Here is an 18,027-nt window from a genome sequence, read left to right as displayed (position 1 = left end):
CATCTATCTTGAGGGAGACCTAAGAGGTTTGCTGCTATCGCCTGCATGTTTAATAATGATGTTGAATTGTACTAATATTCTACATTTGTAAGATGATTACCATTGCTGTTGATAGTTTACTAGTTATAGATTTGGGTGCACTGTTTACATAAATATTGATAGGTACACGTAATACTTGAACGTCCTGTGTGCATACAGATAAGATTGAATGATAAAGGTGATTAAACATTTCTGAGGGGGGTGCTGTTCTAACCTTTATTGCATGATGATGCATCTAATTTTTAATTTGTAAATACAAGGCAGAATTCCCTCTAGCACTACTTGCTTTCATAAAGCTGCTGAGCAGTTTGCTGTCTTGAATAAATTTTGCTTTGGAGGGGGGTGGGGGGGATTTGAACCGGCGCATTCTTGTGTGGTTTGTGAAGATCCACATGGTAACCATTGGGGTGCATTGTTAGGTTTATCTGAATAAGCACCAGCCAAGTTTTAACATGATTGCCTAGGGCAATGGAGAGGGAGAGAAATCCAAAAGGATTGCGCAGAGTCTTTCCGCTGTGGTTTTGGTTTGGGTCTTTTTTTTGTTTGTTTGTTTGTTGGGGGTGGGGGGGGTTGAAGGACCTTGCGTGAGTCAGTGGCTATGGATTTTTTTTTTTAAGCTGGTGTCCTGTTTCCCTCCTGGCCCTCATTTGTTCTGCTATCTCTCTCCATCTAGTTCGACTTCTTTTCATTGTTTACCTTCCTAATGAGGGAGGCGGAGTAGACTGCTGGTTGATTGACAGCTACAAGCTCCTGCAGTCTAGCTAAGCAAGAGGGCAGTTGGCTAAGGGAGTACTAAAGTGTTTGCATATTTCATGGGCTTTTTTTTTTGTATATAGATACATAAAATGTAATTAGAAATAGGAAACGGATTGTACCATTGGAAAACAAAAAATATCCAGTGAATTGTGCCCAAAAAGAGCCCTGGCACATTCTGTTTCTGGGGGGTATAGATTTCAAGCCCTTCTTAGAGAGTATTGAAAAAGACGTTGTGAGTTATTCTCTTTTTAAGAGTGCAATTAATAAACTTTTAATGCCCTTCATGAATAAGAATGGACTAACACGGCCATCACACTACTTTACTCAAGAATAGAAGAAACATTAGGTAGAACAGTGCCCAGGCCTCATGAATAAGACTAAACAAACAAACAAAAAAAACTCGCAGATTTCACTTTAGCAGACACAGGCAAATGGCCAGATTCAAGATTAACACCTATTTAAAATAGGTTATTTGACAAAATTGCTCTGGTTTACCAAAAATATGCATTTATACATTGGAGCATTTAAGGATTACAGATAGCCCTAAAGAAACAAAAAAGTTTTATGCTTGGCTGTGTAATAAACATAAAATGCATAGCTAAGTAATATGCTATAAATGTATTAAGGAGAGTTAATTTTAAAGAGAGAGAGAGAGAGAGAGAATAGATCCTGTGTGTAGAGCACTGATCCTTGCAGCTTTACTGTCTAACTTTGTGATCAGTTTGAAGCATAAGCTTAGAGGGGAGCCGGTCTCTTTGCTCATGTGAAGACCATAGAGTTTTCCAAATAGCTACGAGGTAGTGAAGTATGTTTCATTCAGATTGGTAAATCATAGCTTGGAAGCTGAACATTCCTAATACAATTGAGAACGATGCTGTGTCATCCTGCATAGTAAACGTTTGACTTCAGAGAAATGGTAATTGGCTGATGCATTACTTTTAAAGATATTATGAGGCATATGGTGCACAGTGTGAGATACGTCCAACTGCTAAAATATAGCACGGAAGAAATTAGAGAATAATTGACTGGGTTTATTTTTTGTGAGTTTACATTATTGATTATGACCTTAAGGTGGTGTGTTGGGATTCTTTTTCTTAGGAACTTTTACCAATTTTAAAAAATAATTTTGCTGAACTCATGTAGAACATTACATAGTAGCACAGGAAATTTGTTATTCATTTTTCTTTTTTAACAACATGGAAAAGTACACAGAAGATAAAATATACATGCTGGGCCACTTTTAATAAAGATTTTCTGTGAACTACTTGTTTTATAAACCTTTTTTTACAAAATTAAATATATAATCAATGCAGTAGTTCTTAAACTGTTTAAAGGAAGTCATATTTTAACTGTAAGTATAAACCCTTATTTGAGCTGGTTAAAGTTTCAGAGATGACAGTAAGCGCCATATAAGTTCAAGTTGGAGAACCTGGAGCTTTATGGCCTGCACAACCTTAAAGGAACCTGTTGTTGATGCTTCTAATAGAGCTATTTTACTATTCGGTCGAAATAATTAAAAATATTGTTTGGCAAAATACGAATACCGAACATGAAAATAGCAATTGAGCTTTAACATAACAAATAATAAAAGAAGCAACGTAAAATCAGAGATCAAGTGTTTATTTCAGTAGGTTTTAGCACAGCAGAGCCCTGGATTATTCCTATTGTAATTTAAATCACTGTTCTGTTCGGCCAAATACGAAGCACCATTCTGAGTCAAATTGAATCAAATCCGAATATTCAGTACAGCCCTAGCTTCTAATCTAACATTTTAAAAAGTTCTTATTGAGGCCTTGCAAATGAGTTACATGCCTCTAACTTGCTTGAAATATTAATGGCGGTAAGAATCTCTCCCTCTGCTATGTTTGCTCATAGATTGGCAGAAAACAGAAGCTCAGAAGAGGAGAGAACAGCTTTTGCTGGATGAACTTGTTATCCTGGTTAATAAACGCGATGCTTTGGTCAGAGATTTGGATGCCCAAGAGAAACAGTAAGTGTGACCTCTTCCGCACTTACAATGTAGGTGTTTATATTTTATGCATATTTGCCTTAAATCTCCAACCAGACTTGGCAGGAAGTCTTTTAAAGAAAAAAAGCCAACTGTTCTGGTAATTCTCTGTTTAGATGCAGTGGTAATACAAGTATGTTACCCAATGCCAGCCTATTTATGCTTCTACAGAAAGCTACATAGTTCTTGAAATATTGCTGTTTCTGATTTTTCAGTTCAGATGAGGAGTGTAGCAAAAGATCCAAATTTGGCATTGTCTACAAGAATGTCTTTAGATAATTATAGTGTAGAGAACTTTTTTTTTTTTTTGCATTTTATAGGAAGGAAGCCTTTTTTTTAAGACTACAAACTAATTTTCTGTTCTATCTGGTTTTCAGAGCTGAGGAAGAAGATGAACATCTAGAAAGAACTCTTGAACAAAGCAAAGGCAAGATGGTGAAGAAGGAAGAGAAATGTGTCCTCCAATGATTCAGCCTCAGGCTCTTTAAGAACTTTGCATTCAGCCCTATGTTTATACATCTCTTTTTAATATTGGCAACTTTTTCCCCCAACTCTGAGAAAGCATTGTGTTTAGAATACTTTTATTAAGCTTTTAATTTTGTTCGGTCAAGTGTACATCTCTGCATTAAATTATGTATGTTCTCAACTATAGCTTTCAAATTCTAATAGGATAGCAAACTGCCCTTACCTAGTTGAAACCGGTGAACCAGTTTGCACAAAATCTGTGCAGACCTTGCTCTGTGTGTTCTGTTTTGATGTGGAATATGCTTAAGAGCCTTCAAAATAATACTGCCCTATCAAGCTTTGGTTAGATCAAGAGGGGAGGGAGGGGGGATATGTGACTGCTACTTTAGTTGTTTAAATAATATTACAGAGGCAATAAAAATAGACATCAAGAAATCATTGTGAGTTGTTTTATCTAACCTTGCCACTTGTAATGCTTATTGAGCTGTTTCAAGATTTTAAAGTTAGATCATACAGTCATAACATTAAAATGCGTTATTTACAGGTGTTTTGTTTAATGTTTTACATTCTATTATTGTATATAAATTAAAGACTGTTTTACTCCCAGAACTATTCTTTAACAAAGTTTGCAGCAGCCCTTTTTATTGGAGGGTGGGTGTGTGGTATAGGGCTTAGTTTGCATCGGTTTACAGAAATATTTCTTCATCCAGGGCTCTGTGCACCATCTTCCCTGGGATTACTATTTATTGCCTCCAGCTTCCGCTTGTTGCATCTCCATATATGCTGAAGAATGCTGTTATTATTTATTTCTTTGATATACCCAGAAGCCTGTGCTTTTCCCATTGTGTGCAAATATTTCCAGATTGTTCTTTTCTCTTTCTAGCCTGCTGCACAAGCTGTTATTTTGTGGACATGGTTATCTGTTTATTTATTGCAATACTGAGTCATATACAAAATTTTCAATAAAAGCTGAATCTTTCTTTCGTAAATGTTGCCGTTGTTTTCTTTACCAAACCACTGGAAAAAAAAAATCAAAATGGTCTGGAGCTGAAAACCGGAAGCACCTAAATCAGTAGGTAAGTGTTGGAAGACACAGAACTCTGAGTTTTGGTAAATAAAATGGAAGAGTTTATTAATAAAATGAGTTCAACTGCCTAAAAGCCATGAACTGTTGCTTACAGGAAGTGCTACAGCCTTGGTTAATGACATAGTTTGATTATATTCTGCTAGTAAGCGATAATGCATAATTTCCTTAATAGGGTTAAAAGTCGGATAGTCTTTGCTGCATAAGTCAAAAATTAATTTCCCTATAGTTTGGGCATCTGCTCGTGAAAAATGTCGGGCACAAACAAGAAGGGAGAAGATAAAGAGCACCGTATTTAGAGCCGCAGTTAAGTGCTTAATACAGTTCAGGCACCTTAAAAACATTGCGTTCAAATAGTTTGAATCGTTAGAACTCTTATGAATAAAGGCAGAGTTGGCTTCAGTTATAGAAAACAACTGAAAATACGTAACAACTGATTTAAAAAAAATTAAAATGTAATCGAACTCTGAGCAGAAGTCCTGCGTTTGTTCAAAATCTGTGTAGATAGTTGCATCCCAGTGTTTTATTGTACAAGGAAAGAGCGCAACAAAGCGTTGTGGAATTCCAGGGAGAAAAAGGAAGGATGATTGTTAAAATCCATAACGGAAAGCTGAAGCTACACTCAATGTAATAACACACTAGTGCCTCATTTACTAAGGCCTTACTACATTCTGTCTCTCTAGGAAGTACAAGCAAATGTTAACAAACTGGACTGGTGAATAATCCGGTTAAAATGATAACAAGTGATAGTGTGAATATCTGTCTCTAGTGCTTTTTCATTACTTCAGAATGGTGATCAGGTTATGACATTGTTCTTTTGCTAAGGAAATTAAACCTCTTCCATCCCTTCATTAACTACTGAAAATGGGAAATTTAGTGGCTTTTCTTCTACTTGTGTTCGTTTCCCAAGATTTAGCTATCTGGGACTTTTGGTGATAAAATAATGCTTCTTGCCTTTAATAGTTTTCATGCTAAAACTCCAGCTTTCTCTTTGCAAATTCTCTCTTTTGTTTTAAACGTAGGTTAATGCGGTTTATTGGTTCTTGCAAGACAGATCAGAATTTAATTTCTAGACAGCATCTGTTTAACCTCGCAGTTTCTGTTGAGTTTTTGATCAGGATTCTCTTTCTAGTGACACAGTCAGGGCAGGCTCATCACTGCTGCCTCCCTCTTAATTAAATGGTGAAAAGTAAGTTTTGACTGCTGACGTCCTCTTTGGCCCTTTTAGTTTCTTCAGATTAAGTTGCTGATTTCTTCTCAGCTTGCCTTCCAAGTTTCTGCCCTGTGTACAGTACAACCAGTTTCTATGGCCTCTGTCCAACCCCAGCAATGGAAGATTCATATGTAGAGGAAAGGGTGGGATACTATGAGACTGTACAAGAAAAGAGTCTTATCTGGATTTAAGAGAACATAATGTGCTACTTGCTGTATATCAACAGTACGTTCTAAACAAATTAAAAAGGGGGGGGGGGGGAAGTGTCATTTATTTTATTAAAGGAAATAAGCATTTGTTACCGATTCAAACACTTTGTATGTGAAAGACTCTGAAAGAGAGACAATGCTATTGAAACCCAAAACAGGGGGAACTGTACAAAATAAAGAAAATTATGCTGATTCTTACTTTAAAGCAGGCCTTCCTGCTCTGTCCACCAGCAAAAGAAGTACGACTATATGGGCAGTAAACATCATGTCTTCTACAAAGGAAAGATTTTTCATCATGACACCCATATTTCCAAAGGGGGAAAAAAAAGCACTAAATTTCCTGCTATTATCATTAGCTCAAGCAGAGGCGTATTTTCAAAGCACTTAGCCTTCCCCTTCCTATAGAAACCTATGGAACTTTGGAAGGCTAAGTGCTTTGAAAATATACCTCTAAGTATTTCCCGAATATAAAACTAGCTTGAGAACTGGTGCATCTGCAAAGAAAAAAAAATGCTACTGTGTGAAATATACGCTATATGTTAAAAGACGATTTACTTTTGGAACAATTACTAAGCAGATGCAAACGAGTTAAAGTATTAAAACTAGACAGACTTGCAACCCCACCTGTGTGAGTCGCCAACAGAGAAAAAAAGTTAACCCTCACAGTGTTTGCTATGAAAGAAAAGCAAATCCTCCTGGTATGTCTGCTGCTGTATCGTTGTCCTCTTTACGCTGCACTATCTTGCAGCAAACAAAAAGCAAATTGGAAGGCAGCTTTTCTTTGCAGTTTACCTGAATTTTGCAGATGGGGCAGGGAAGAAAAGAAAAACTACGTTTTACTCACTATTCTCAAAAAGATGGGGGGTCAGCTTTTGCTTTCACCTTACAATTTTTAAACTTGCTGACGTTTTCTTAAGATCCAAGGCTAAAGCGCAATAGGGAGCCCAGGTGTAAGCCGGGGAGCATTTTGGACGTGATCCTGCCCTCGGTGGCTGAGCGCAGTCGAGTCTTCGGTGGCCAGGTTGGGCTCCGGATGTGATGCTAATGTGATGAGTTCAGGGCTATGAGAGCTGCACCAGCTCCGGTCAGGCTGATCCGCTGGTCTCGGGGCAGCGGAATATATAACCGGAAGGCAGTGGCTTCTAGGCTGCTAAAATGCTAGTCCCTTGCTCTTTCCGTTTCCTCTGATATTTAATATACTCTTGAATTCCAGGAGCCAAGTAACCAAGCAGCAGCAAACCCTGCTATAATTCTCATTTCTTCACACACACACACACAACTTTTTTTTTAATTCCCTTTCTCTGTCTCTGTTTTCCTTTTGCTCCATCCAGCCTCCCCCTTCACCTCCCCTTAATCCGGGGTTTTATGGGCTGAGGCATTAAGAAAATTCGCCTGCAATTTGGGATTAGCCAAAATACTCTTATTACAAAAAGGGTTAGTGCGACTTGATACCTCCAGATTTACACAGAGCAGATCACAGCGGCTCGAACTGAGATCCTGACCACAAACAGCAGCAAAAGCTACCTGGTTGTTACAGGAATATACATTCCTTTGGAGACTTCAAAACCTAAATAAATATGACAGAAATCGGTCTTTAAAACACTTTAAAGTACGAATAAAGAGGGGAAAACAGAAATAATCAGAAGAAATTGCAGTCACAGCAATTGTGGTTCTTAAAAAGAATGAACCTGTACTTGGATGCTGACCGCACAAGCTCCAGAAATACTGGGACGTTTTTCAAAAGTAGTAATTCTGATTTTTTTTTTCTTTTTTTTGGGGGGGGGGAACTTTTTTGTGAATGGCTTGCGGCGTCTTTGTTCTTACAAAAAGTGCCTGTGTCGATGACTTTTGTGAACTACAGAAGAATCTTGTAAACCACCCTGTCCTCTTCTGCCCCCCTCTTTCCCCCGCCTCCTTTCATTAGATGTCCTACTCACAGTCCACAAAAAAATGTAATTTTGTTCGTCCGGCGGTCACTTGCTTTGAACATTAGCTCGCTTTCAGCTCCAACTTCAATTAGAAGGAGTTGATTTCGAGAGATCAACAAAAGAACCGAGCAAAGCCTTATTAAAGTCCTAAGAAGATCTGGCCGATCCTTTCAGAAACACGTTAAGGATGCAGTGTGCCCTCTTCGTACCCGGCATGCAGAGTACAGAGCCCCCCTGCATCCTTTTTGGGGCAATGAGCATCATGCACCAAACCATGGGAGCCAGAGACAATAACTAAAACACGGGTATCGGTCCTCCCCCGAATCGGAAAAGGGAAAGAATAAAAAAACAAAACCTGAGAAAGGGAGAAAAACATTAAAGCTAACATAAAACATTAAAGATAGCAACAGTAACGAAAACTTGAGAACCAGGATCAACAAGAATAACCAACATAAAATGAACGGAGACAAATGCAAGATGAGAATCACAGACTAGAAGGAACTAAAATATGAAAGTCAACAATAAATAACCAAAGCATTCGAATTTGGAACAGGAGAGATACTCAAAATGAAATAGTCCCAGAATATTCATAGCCAAAATCAGAATAGTGGCAGCGATAACCAAATCAACCATTGGTCAAAAGAATTAATAACATAACCATCAAACTGGAAAATCGCCCATCAAAGCCCAATATCAGAAACAGAGGTCCGAGTAAAGGAAAAACGTTAGGTTAAAATACAACTTAAAAAGCATCAGTAGCACAATAAGAGAAGTTTAATTAGTGCGAATCTCAGATCTTGTCGGACATAAATAGCTTGAGCTTTGCTGTAAAATCTCAAACGTTATCCTCTTGATTCGTCAGAAGAGAAACGTTCCCTTTCCTGCCTAGCCCCTCTTCATTTGGATTCATTTCATTTACTTTCTAATAGATTTTTTTTTACATTCATCTGTTTTATTTATATTATTTTCGGATTTCTTTTTGTATTTGCAGCAGTTTCTTATTAACTTTGCTCTAGCAAATTTGGGGAAAAAAAGTAATTCTAAAAAGGGGGATTAAGCCTTCATTAATATGTATGAGAAAGCGCAAGTTTAAAAAAGAAAACCTAAATAATTGTATTGCACAGAGTTGAGAGAGAAAAGACTGGTTTGTGTTCTTGACAAATCTCTTTTTATTCCTTTTGTAATGGTGCTACATAAACATTTGTTAAAATATATTGTTATGTTTTACTTATACATCTCCTTGTTTCAAAGCGGCCTGCAATAATCAGATATCCCCCGAATACAAAGTTAAATCTATTGGCATAATCATCGCCTTTTGTCTTCAATACGTATTAGAAAGGTGTTGTTGTTACAGAGAATGATGAATATGGTATAACAAAAAGATAAAGAAAAAAAGGCCTGGAACAAAAACAAAACTTTTCTGAACGTCTTCTTGTTTCACAGCAGAAACGAACGTGCTTTGGAACAGTATTTTACTAGACCCTATTACTGAGAGATGGATTTATTTTTCTTGCTAATTTGCGGTGCTCTTAATAGTTCTTTCCCCCGCTGATTGATTGGAATTCGACGAATATACGTAGGAAATGTGCTTTGAAATATTATGAGCGCTCCAGTCCCAGTGATATTGACTATAAATCGCCAGCATTGTGAAAAGCAGCAGAAGTTTAAGATGCACAAACATGTCGAAGTTCAAAAAACACTCTACACTATATTTATTTTTTTTTTCTACATAACTGACGAATCTTAGCAGGACAATAAAAGTTAGTAGCTGAGAGGCTTGTGCACTTTCGGTCTCTCCTCTCTTTGCACGTATTGTTTCCTGGGTGCCCAGTGCTTGCCTAGCATGAACTCTCTGAGTTTAGCTTTGGCCGCCGGCAGCAACTCCAGCCGGGTACAACGCCAGCAGAAAGGGGGCGGGAGATAGGGAGGAGGAAGAGAGAGGGGAAGGCGCGTATAGAGGTAACCCCCGCGGCCGGCACCGCTATTGGCCGTCCGCGCCGTCCGTCGGAAGAGTGATGGCGGGGGATTGGCTGCGAGCTGCGGTCACGCAGGGGCCTTGCGCTCGCTTGGCACTGGGTTGGGCTGTAAGAAGGTGATCAATCTTCATCAGTCTACAGTTCCAATCACCTAAAGGACCTGGGCGCGAGACGGCCACTCCGACAAGGTAAAAAAAAAAAAAAAAAGTCCGCGCGGCTGATTTGTTTGCCGTGCTCAGGGATACAAAGTTGTATACGGGACAAGGGGGAGGGGGGTGGAACAGGGGATTCGCGGGATCGGAATCTCGGTCGCCTGGCTCTGTGCCCCCCTCCCCCGGAACCCGGGCACCAAGGAGCAAACACAGGGGATGAAGGGAAGGGGATCCGGGTGTTGGGGAAGAAAGACTCAAAACTATAAACAGACACCAGGTCCATTCACTCTTTTCCTCAAAGGTAGAGCAGAGCATGCCCCTGTGTTTTCTCCTGATCTTGGACTAACTGCAAATTTCGTGTACCTTCTCCAAATGCTTTTCCCTTCGGGGGGTTTTTTTTTGTTTGTTTGTTTGTTTTTTTTGGTTCTAGGATTTTTAAAGCCACTGACTGCAAAACAAACTCGGCAACTTCGGATTTCTCTGTGTGATTGTGTTGGCAAGTTTTTGTTTGTAACTTCGTTTCCTGCTCTGTTCAGATTAGATATTTCTTTTTTGTTGTTGTTCTTCTTTAAGGACCGTGCATTTCTAGCTCTTTTAATCCCTAAATTAACTCAAAAGAGCTTGCCAAAGTTACGTTGCATAAGCATTCTTGAATATTTTAACCTTACTCCGACCTGCAGAAATATGGAAGCAGAGATGTTTGAAACTAATGATCAATTGTTCTCGGCCTCTTCGAAACCTAGAAGCGGGTTTAATAAGCCTTGCTCATCGCCACCGGAGAATTTGCCACCCGATTGTTAGTTCTTGTGCGCTTCCTGTCCCGATCCAGTTCTGTGACGTGGAAAATAAAGATGGAACTGAAATGTGCCGTTCGCCTGCCTCCCTGCTTTCCTCCCTCCCCCACCGTCCTTGTTGAGAAGGCGTCAGATTCATTTCAGAGTAACAAGAACTTCCAGCAGAGTCCAAAGCCGACCATTTCCAGCCTCACGAATGACTCGTCTTTGAGGCCTTGCTGCTGTGTTTGGGGGAAATGTCTGTTAATGTAATAGAAATAACACAAGAAGTTTGCCTGATTTTTAGGGGATTGCTTTGTGGCGTGAACGATTTCAAAGCCTATTAAAAGTTGCATCCACTTAAGAGATAACTTGAGGGGCGGCATTTTCTTTTTGTTTTCTCTTCCCCCCCCCCTTTTTTTTTTCTTTTAATCCAAATGTCTTTGAAACGGGCTTGCTACCTGGAAGCTAGTTTTTGTAGTTTCATTCAATGGGAATGTGAATTTCTGTTCCGGGAGATTCGGGCCCCTCTTTGCTTCGTTGCCCTCCAGTTCTGCCTGAGACCCGTTCGCTGATCGGTACCGTCCAGATCCCAGGATCCTACGTACCATTCTGAGGCAGCCATCCATGGTGCTTCATGTGCACACTGCGGAGATCTCTACAGAGAAGGAGATCTAATGTATGGAACCAGAAAAACTGGGGCCTAGGTGTTGCTTTTTCCCCGCTCCAAGTCATAGATTGTGCAGTACAAGAGAAATGTGGGAATGCTGTACCTGTAATAGAACTCTTACTTTTTTATGAGATTGGTATGTGCATTCAACAAATTTTGGTTTATAAAAGTTATTTATGCCTTTAGGGTGACTTTCCACTGCTCAGAGCAACAGGTATTAAAACTTTTTGGTGTGGACTCAGAAAATCTCCATTTTTAAATTGGGCAAAAGCAGTCAACTAAACTGGATTCGGTATACCTTAAAAATATAATCGCCTTTCTTCATCTTAATTGTATTTCAACCGTCTGATCCTCGTATTTAATGCTTTCTTTGATTTCAAATGAACTTATGTACCCGAACGTCTCTTTTTAATTACATTTGCAGAATTGGAAGATTGCATTTTGGTGGCCAAACACCTATCAACATTCATCCGCCGAATTTAGACTCAGATCAGTAATCCTTTGCTCCCTTTCACTGTGGCAGATTCAGGGATCCTTTCTTCAGAGCCTGCGAATGTGCTCAAAGTAGAGGGGCGACGTGAACGGCTTTAATTGATTATTTTAAACATGCCATTTACAAGTAACTTGTATCAACAATTTATGTGTGAATGTTAGCGTAGTTTCTGGTGAACTATGGCCTTGACTTTCCCTTTTGTTTATTGTAAATTTAAATGGTAGCTACTTATAATTAAAATGCCCCTTTCGCTCGTTTTGGCTAACTTTACACTTTTTTTGTTTCTGGAATTGTTTTCTAATCGAAATATCCTTTGTAAATTATTGTTGCATCTCTCGTTTCTACAGAAGACCCCGAATTAAGGTTGTGCACGATTGAAAACTCTTTTCGAAGCTGCTTGTTAAATGACACGCTTAACAACATTAGGTAAGTTAAATTATATTTTTGTTAGTTCATCTACAAGTTAAGAACTACTTTGGAGGGTAAGAACTGTAGTAAATGAAATAAAAAAGAAAGTCGAATATTACAAACTTGTTGCTTCGAAAATTTGCACATTTAAAAATCATCGCTTAATTTTTAATCGCCGCTCTGAAACTAAACCCCTTTATTCATTGTATTAAACTGTGTATTTGACTTGTTTCCCTCCTGCTCCAAAGCAGAATTATTTTTTTTTATGTAGAACGTAGATTTTATTGTAATGAAACTTGTAATACAAGTATTGACTACTGTAATTTAGTATTTTAAACGCTTGGTGTGTGTTAATATTCTTAATTCGTTTATTTTGTATAATGTGACTTTTAAAAATATTTATTATTTATTTTAGCGTACTTTCAAGATTCTACCTGAAAGAAGATTTTTTGTTACTTCATTAGTGATCTGTATTTTTGAGGATAATCTGGGAACCTTTCAAGCTTTTAGCATGATGTCATACCTCAAACAGTCCCCTTATGCCATGAATGGTTTGGGGCTGACTGGACCCCCCATGGACTTGCTGCACCCTTCAGTAGGATACCCGGGTAAGAAAGCATTAGCTCTTTCTGTCTCTAGAATTTAAAATAAAAAAGTGGACTTGCTTTGTGTTTATATTTAGACTTCAGAAGGTCATGCATAGATCGTTGGTAAAGCTACTTTGAAAATATTTTTGAATTAAAAAAGCTCTTCAATATTTTTGACTACCTTGTGTGAAACTAATATTTGTAAAGACTGGAAAGTTTGGTGAGAACAGTGGCTATTTGCAGAGTTTGCCAAATGTACTTTTTCCTCTCAATAGAAATTGGTTTTCTCTTAAACAAGTATTGCTATTTTTTTCAAGGATAACTGAGTATGATTTTTTAAATACTTATAGCAAAATTTGTATTTTTTTAATTTTGTTGACAGTTTCTGTTTTGGTTTTTGATTGATAAATAGTTGACAAGTTGTGCTTTTGTGGGTGCGTCAGTGTTTTATATTGTGACCTGCTGTAGGTACATTCTTAATTTCTGTATCTGTCATTTGATTAATCCTAGGCCATCCCTCTTGCAAATGTTTAAAGAATAATCAACCTTGACTTGAAGGATCTTATTTGGGGGACAGTATTTACGCTTTGCATATGCCATGAACTTTTGAAACTCTGGTCTGTTCTCCCACAATTTGTTTTTATGTGTATGTAGTGAATTTGCGGATTGGTGTAGTTGCCTCTGTCCTCACAGCGGGACCCGCGCTATTCTTTGCTTTTTTACCTTTCCCACAGCAGAATGCGCGCTGTGACTGCTTAGACTTTTTACCCCTTCCTGCGCTGTTCATCGGGCCACCTCGTTGTCTGCATATGTGTTTTTAAACTTGAAACCCGTACAAATGGTGGTGAAATATTTCAATGTTTTATTTTTGTATCTTGTAAAAGGGAGGAGGCAGGACTGTGCTTGAGAGAGCCTTAGTTGAAATTAAGTTACTGAGAGGCTGGAGGTTGGGGACGAGTGGTGGCTGGGGCTGGGTGGGTTATTTATTTATTGCTTCTTTTTTGATGTGACTTTTCCCCCCTTTTCTCTTTCCCCTCCCCCAGCCACCCCCCGGAAGCAGCGGCGGGAGCGTACTACTTTCACCCGTTCTCAGCTGGACGTGCTGGAAGCACTTTTCGCCAAGACCCGATATCCAGATATCTTCATGCGCGAGGAGGTGGCGCTCAAGATCAACCTGCCAGAGTCCAGAGTGCAGGTCCGTCCCCGGCGGCGCCCCCACCCCCTTCTTCCCGGATCAGCTCCGACAGCACCCTCCCCACCCGCTCCTGTAACCAGAAAGTGGACGCCTTCAACTAATTTTGTTTTCATTTAACCGCAAAACAATGTTTTCCAGTGAAATCTCTCCTTCTCCCCTTTCTCTATAAGCCAGGGACGGGGAGTCCGGATACTCAGTGTCCAAAGCACTGCTGACTAGTTTGTGCTCTTCTTTTTTTTTGTTTGTTTGTTTTTCTTTCTGGAGCTACAGTCCTAGCCTTTGTCTATGTACAAAGCGTCCAGAAGCTGTAAACATCTTTTGGCCCCTGCAAATGATTGTGTTTGATGCCGAGTGGAATAATACATTGGATTTGGGGAGGTGACCACTTGAAGTGTATGGGTAGAGACAGTGTCCCCTCCATTTATTCCTGAAAGGACAAAAGTTACAGAGACCAGGCCTCTGGCTTATAGAAAAGATTAACTGGGGACAGTTGTATAGATTCGGCATCATGAGCAGAGAGAAATATAAGGGGTGCCGAGAGTATAGTCTTCCCCCCCCCCCCCCCCCCCCATATGTTGCCAGCTCTTTAGCAAAGGGTTATTTGCTTCTTAAAGGGAGACGCTCGTTTTCAAGAGGGACCGGTAAGGGTGACACTGTCTCATCCTTGGATACTAAGCCTAATGCCCCTGTCTGGACTACGAACGCCCAAGGACTGTTGCATACTCGCTATGGCCCCCTAGTGTCCAGTCCTATCAGGAATACATTTAAACCCAGACCCTCTGTACTAGGAAATGATAGCACCCAGTCGTCTTAGTTTCTCCTTTCCAGTTCCAGTTCCCCCTGTTTGATTCATGTTATCGTTTTTAACTGTTCTAGTTTTCCTTTCCTTTTGGATAAATATTGTTTTGAGATTTGGGGAACTGTTTTAGTCCCGAGGTGCGCTTTTGTTTGTTAGGCCTTTTTTTTTTTTTAAATAGAATGGCACCAGGGGGGGGGACTTTAGAGGAAGTAGGCTCCAAGTTTTCAGTGCATGCTCTTTCACGTCCAATTTGGTGTTTGTAAGTGTTTTAGTTAACTATGGAGTGTAGAAATAATTTGGTTTCATACTGTTACTTTTCTACTATGAAAAACGACTGTACAATTCCTCTTTGGGAAGCTAGTTTTTCTTTGCACAGAGTAATAGAACATAAAATAGAAAGTAATGCTAATCTTACTTAACTTTTTTTTAATCATCGGCGCTAATTTGAATTTAGGTTTTGGAAAAATAAATTTTTGATAAATGTATGTGTTGTGATATTGGATGAGTAATAAAAAAGCGTTTATGGGAAAAATGATAGTGAGGGTAGCAAGTAATTTGAACAAATTAAACAAACAGAACTTGGCTAGTTCCAGTAGAGTTTTGATAGGAGCTTTAAAAAAATGTCCACTAGTCCCTTTATAATAAATGGTTGCGGAACACTAAAGCGACCTGTTCTGAAGGTGCACGAGTTCCCTTATCTATTGTGGATTAAAACGAGGAACGCTGTAATTTTCCACGAGTAAACCGTAATAAAATAGGGCTGCCCCTTAAAGGGACATTTTTAATTCTGATAGCTCTATCCAAAACGGGGGAAAATACACAAGTTTGAACGACTTGCAAGCTTACTTTTTCTTATAGCAATCTGCTGGCATTTACAAGGGGTAGCTTTTTATTATTAACATATTTAATATTTTGAAACCGAAGAGCGAGATTAATGTAAAGTTCACTTTATTCTGTTTGATTAGCTTTGCTAGTTTGTTTCATCTTTCAGGTTAAGAAAGAAAAGCTGCTTTTGTAGATTTTGATAGTTTTTATTTCCTGGGGAAGAGGGCGGGATTAGTTTAATTTGGAAAGAAAACAAACACGATTATAGCAAATTTAAACAAATGTTAATTGTGAGAGAGAGCTGGCAGGGGCCTGTGGGAACCCGAAACACATTATTGCAGAAATATCAGGATATTTTTGTATTTTGTTTGATGACAAGTTCCATTAAACATAGTTTTATTTTATTTTGTTTTTAACGAAAAGTTCCTTCTTAACACTTTTAAGTGGATTGAGGTTAAGGTTAGAATGGTTTTGTTTTAATTCCTTCTTCCTAGATGCTGAAACAGAATACGTTTTAATTAGTACAGAAAGGAGATTTAACAACAAAACGAATCACATTTTGGTTTACTGCGCTGTTTTAAAAATGAAATTTTGTGAGGAATATGGAAAGGAGGAGGTCTACTAAGCCAAGCTTTCCCTCCCTTCCTGCAACCCTGTTTAATTTCCATGCCGTGTCATCGTACGTTTTGTAACAGAGTTTATGATTTGAGTGAAAATGAATTAGCCTTTTAGATGTATTTTTAAAATCGGGTTTAGTCTTTTATCCTTGCTCCCTTTGTTTATAGCTCTTTGTAGCAGTAGGGCTGGGATGGGCAGAGCTTCCGGCCTGGGTAGATCAGGTAGTCCCACCCTGCACATTTGCCACAGATCCTAGTAGCAACCCTATGCCTGCCCCAAGGGTTCCAGTTAGAGGAGGGGTGATGTAGTGTGGAGAAGATTTAAATAAAGCCTAGAACCAGCAGCCCCTAAACTGACCTACAAGACTTGAGTGAACTTGCAGGGAGGTTGATGCTTGATGCCTCTAATCTCTACTCTTTCCCCACAGGTCTGGTTCAAGAACCGCCGAGCAAAGTGCAGACAGCAGCAACAGCAAAGCGGCAGCGGAGCCAAGAGCCGTCCGGCTAAGAAAAAGAGTTCGCCGGTGCGGGAGAGCTCGGGATCGGAGAGCAGCGGCCAGTTCACCCCGCCTGCCGTCTCCAGCTCCGCCTCCTCCTCCTCCTCCAGCTCCAACGCCTCCGGCAACCCGACCATCGGCAGCGCCGTGGCCCCTCTCAGCTCCAGCGCCACGGCTGCCTCGTCCATCTGGAGTCCTGCCTCCATCTCCCCGGGCTCGGCCCCGGCTCCAGTGTCCGGCCCTGAGCCCCTGGCCTCGGGCAGCGCCTCCTGCATGCAGCGCTCTGGCTCCTCCTCCTCCTCCGCCTCCTACCCCATGTCCTATGGCCAGGCCCCGGGCTACGGTCAGGCCTACCCGCCACCATCGTCCTCTTACTTTGGGGGAATGGATTGCAGCTCCTACCTGGCCCCCATGCACTCCCACCATCACCCCCACCAGCTCAGCCCCATGGCCCCCTCCTCAATGTCCAGCCATCACCACCACCATCACCATCTTAGCCAGTCTTCTAGCCACCATCACCACCACCACCATCACCACCAAGGCTACCCCAGCACAGGACTGCCCTTCAACTCCTCTGACTGCCTGGATTACAAGGAGCAGACGGCTGCTTCCTCCTGGAAACTCAACTTCAACTCCACCGACTGCGTGGATTACAAAGATCAGGCTTCCTGGAGGTTTCAAGTCTTGTGAAGATCGGCCATCTCCCACTCAACAATCACATCCTATTACTCAAAAGAATAAAATAAATAGATAAAAAGAAATAAAATCTCTGTGCTTAGAGGAATCTCAGACGCTTGTGCTGTGGACAGTGAATCTAGAAATCGCCTTTTTTTTTTTTTGTTGGTAATTTGTTGGGCAGGACTTGTAGCGCTTAGAAATGGTCGGTTCCTAACCCTGAAACTTTGGCTTAGGGCTGCTGACCGCATGGGACTGAACTTCACAAATTCTTTTATTTATGCACTATCGTCAGTCACTGCAGTGGGATTAGAGAGCACGCTGTACTTACGCAAGGAAGGGAGCTGCATTCTCCCCCTCCCCATTTTAAAAGAAAATATCAATACTTTGTAGCCCCCTCCCTTGGCGTTTAGCCCAGGTGCTCTAACCAAAGCTCTCCGAGTGCTGGGAGTCACCCTCTAATATAGGGTCTCTTTCTGCACCCACTGTGTACAGATTCTTGCTGTGTCTGAATGCTAAATGTAGAACTGTACAGCCTCTTGCTGCCGGAAGCAGCTGGAATTGTATAAATATTCGGTCCGTTCCAGTGACCATTATTTTTAAGGGATGTTATTGGGGTTAAAATGTAAACCCTTTACATCCTAACTTGCAGATATCT

General features: G+C 40.2%; 2 protein-coding genes across 2 annotated transcripts in view; both read left to right on the top strand.

Moving 5' to 3' along the window:
- EHBP1 (EH domain binding protein 1) overlaps nt 1-4,257 on the top strand; it is a 763,964-nt gene extending 759,707 nt beyond the window's left edge. Inside the window, 2 exon segments of the mRNA XM_030196160.1 lie at nt 2,671-2,785; nt 3,181-4,257. Coding sequence (XP_030052020.1) covers nt 2,671-2,785; nt 3,181-3,271 — 206 coding nt within the window. The 3' untranslated portion in view covers nt 3,272-4,257.
- Nucleotides 4,258-11,333: 7,076 nt separating this feature from the next.
- Nucleotides 11,334-17,480, top strand: OTX1 (orthodenticle homeobox 1). The gene is made up of 5 exons (XM_030194655.1): nt 11,334-11,409; nt 12,114-12,192; nt 12,590-12,782; nt 13,805-13,956; nt 16,626-17,480. Exons 3-5 carry the CDS (start codon nt 12,686-12,688, stop codon nt 17,382-17,384), a joined length of 1,008 nt encoding a protein of 335 aa, XP_030050515.1. The 5' UTR covers nt 11,334-11,409; nt 12,114-12,192; nt 12,590-12,685; the 3' UTR covers nt 17,385-17,480.
- The last annotated feature ends 547 nt before the right edge of the window (nt 17,481-18,027 follow it).

The sequence above is a fragment of the Microcaecilia unicolor genome, chromosome 3 (genome assembly GCF_901765095.1).
Source record: "Microcaecilia unicolor chromosome 3, aMicUni1.1, whole genome shotgun sequence".
Taxonomy (NCBI): Eukaryota; Metazoa; Chordata; class Amphibia; order Gymnophiona; family Siphonopidae; genus Microcaecilia; species Microcaecilia unicolor.
Note: the sequence above shows the minus strand (reverse complement) of the source record. Positions and strands in the feature narration are given on the sequence as shown.

Coding starts and splice junctions, on each gene's coding strand:
- OTX1 (XM_030194655.1), top strand. CDS start 12,686: ATGATGTCATACCTCAAACAGTCCCCTTATGCCATGAATGGTTTGGGG. Junction 12,783..13,804: donor CCCTTCAGTAGGATACCCGG/GTAAGAAAGCAT, acceptor CCCCTCCCCCAG/CCACCCCCCGGAAGCAGCGG. Junction 13,957..16,625: donor TGCCAGAGTCCAGAGTGCAG/GTCCGTCCCCGG, acceptor CTTTCCCCACAG/GTCTGGTTCAAGAACCGCCG.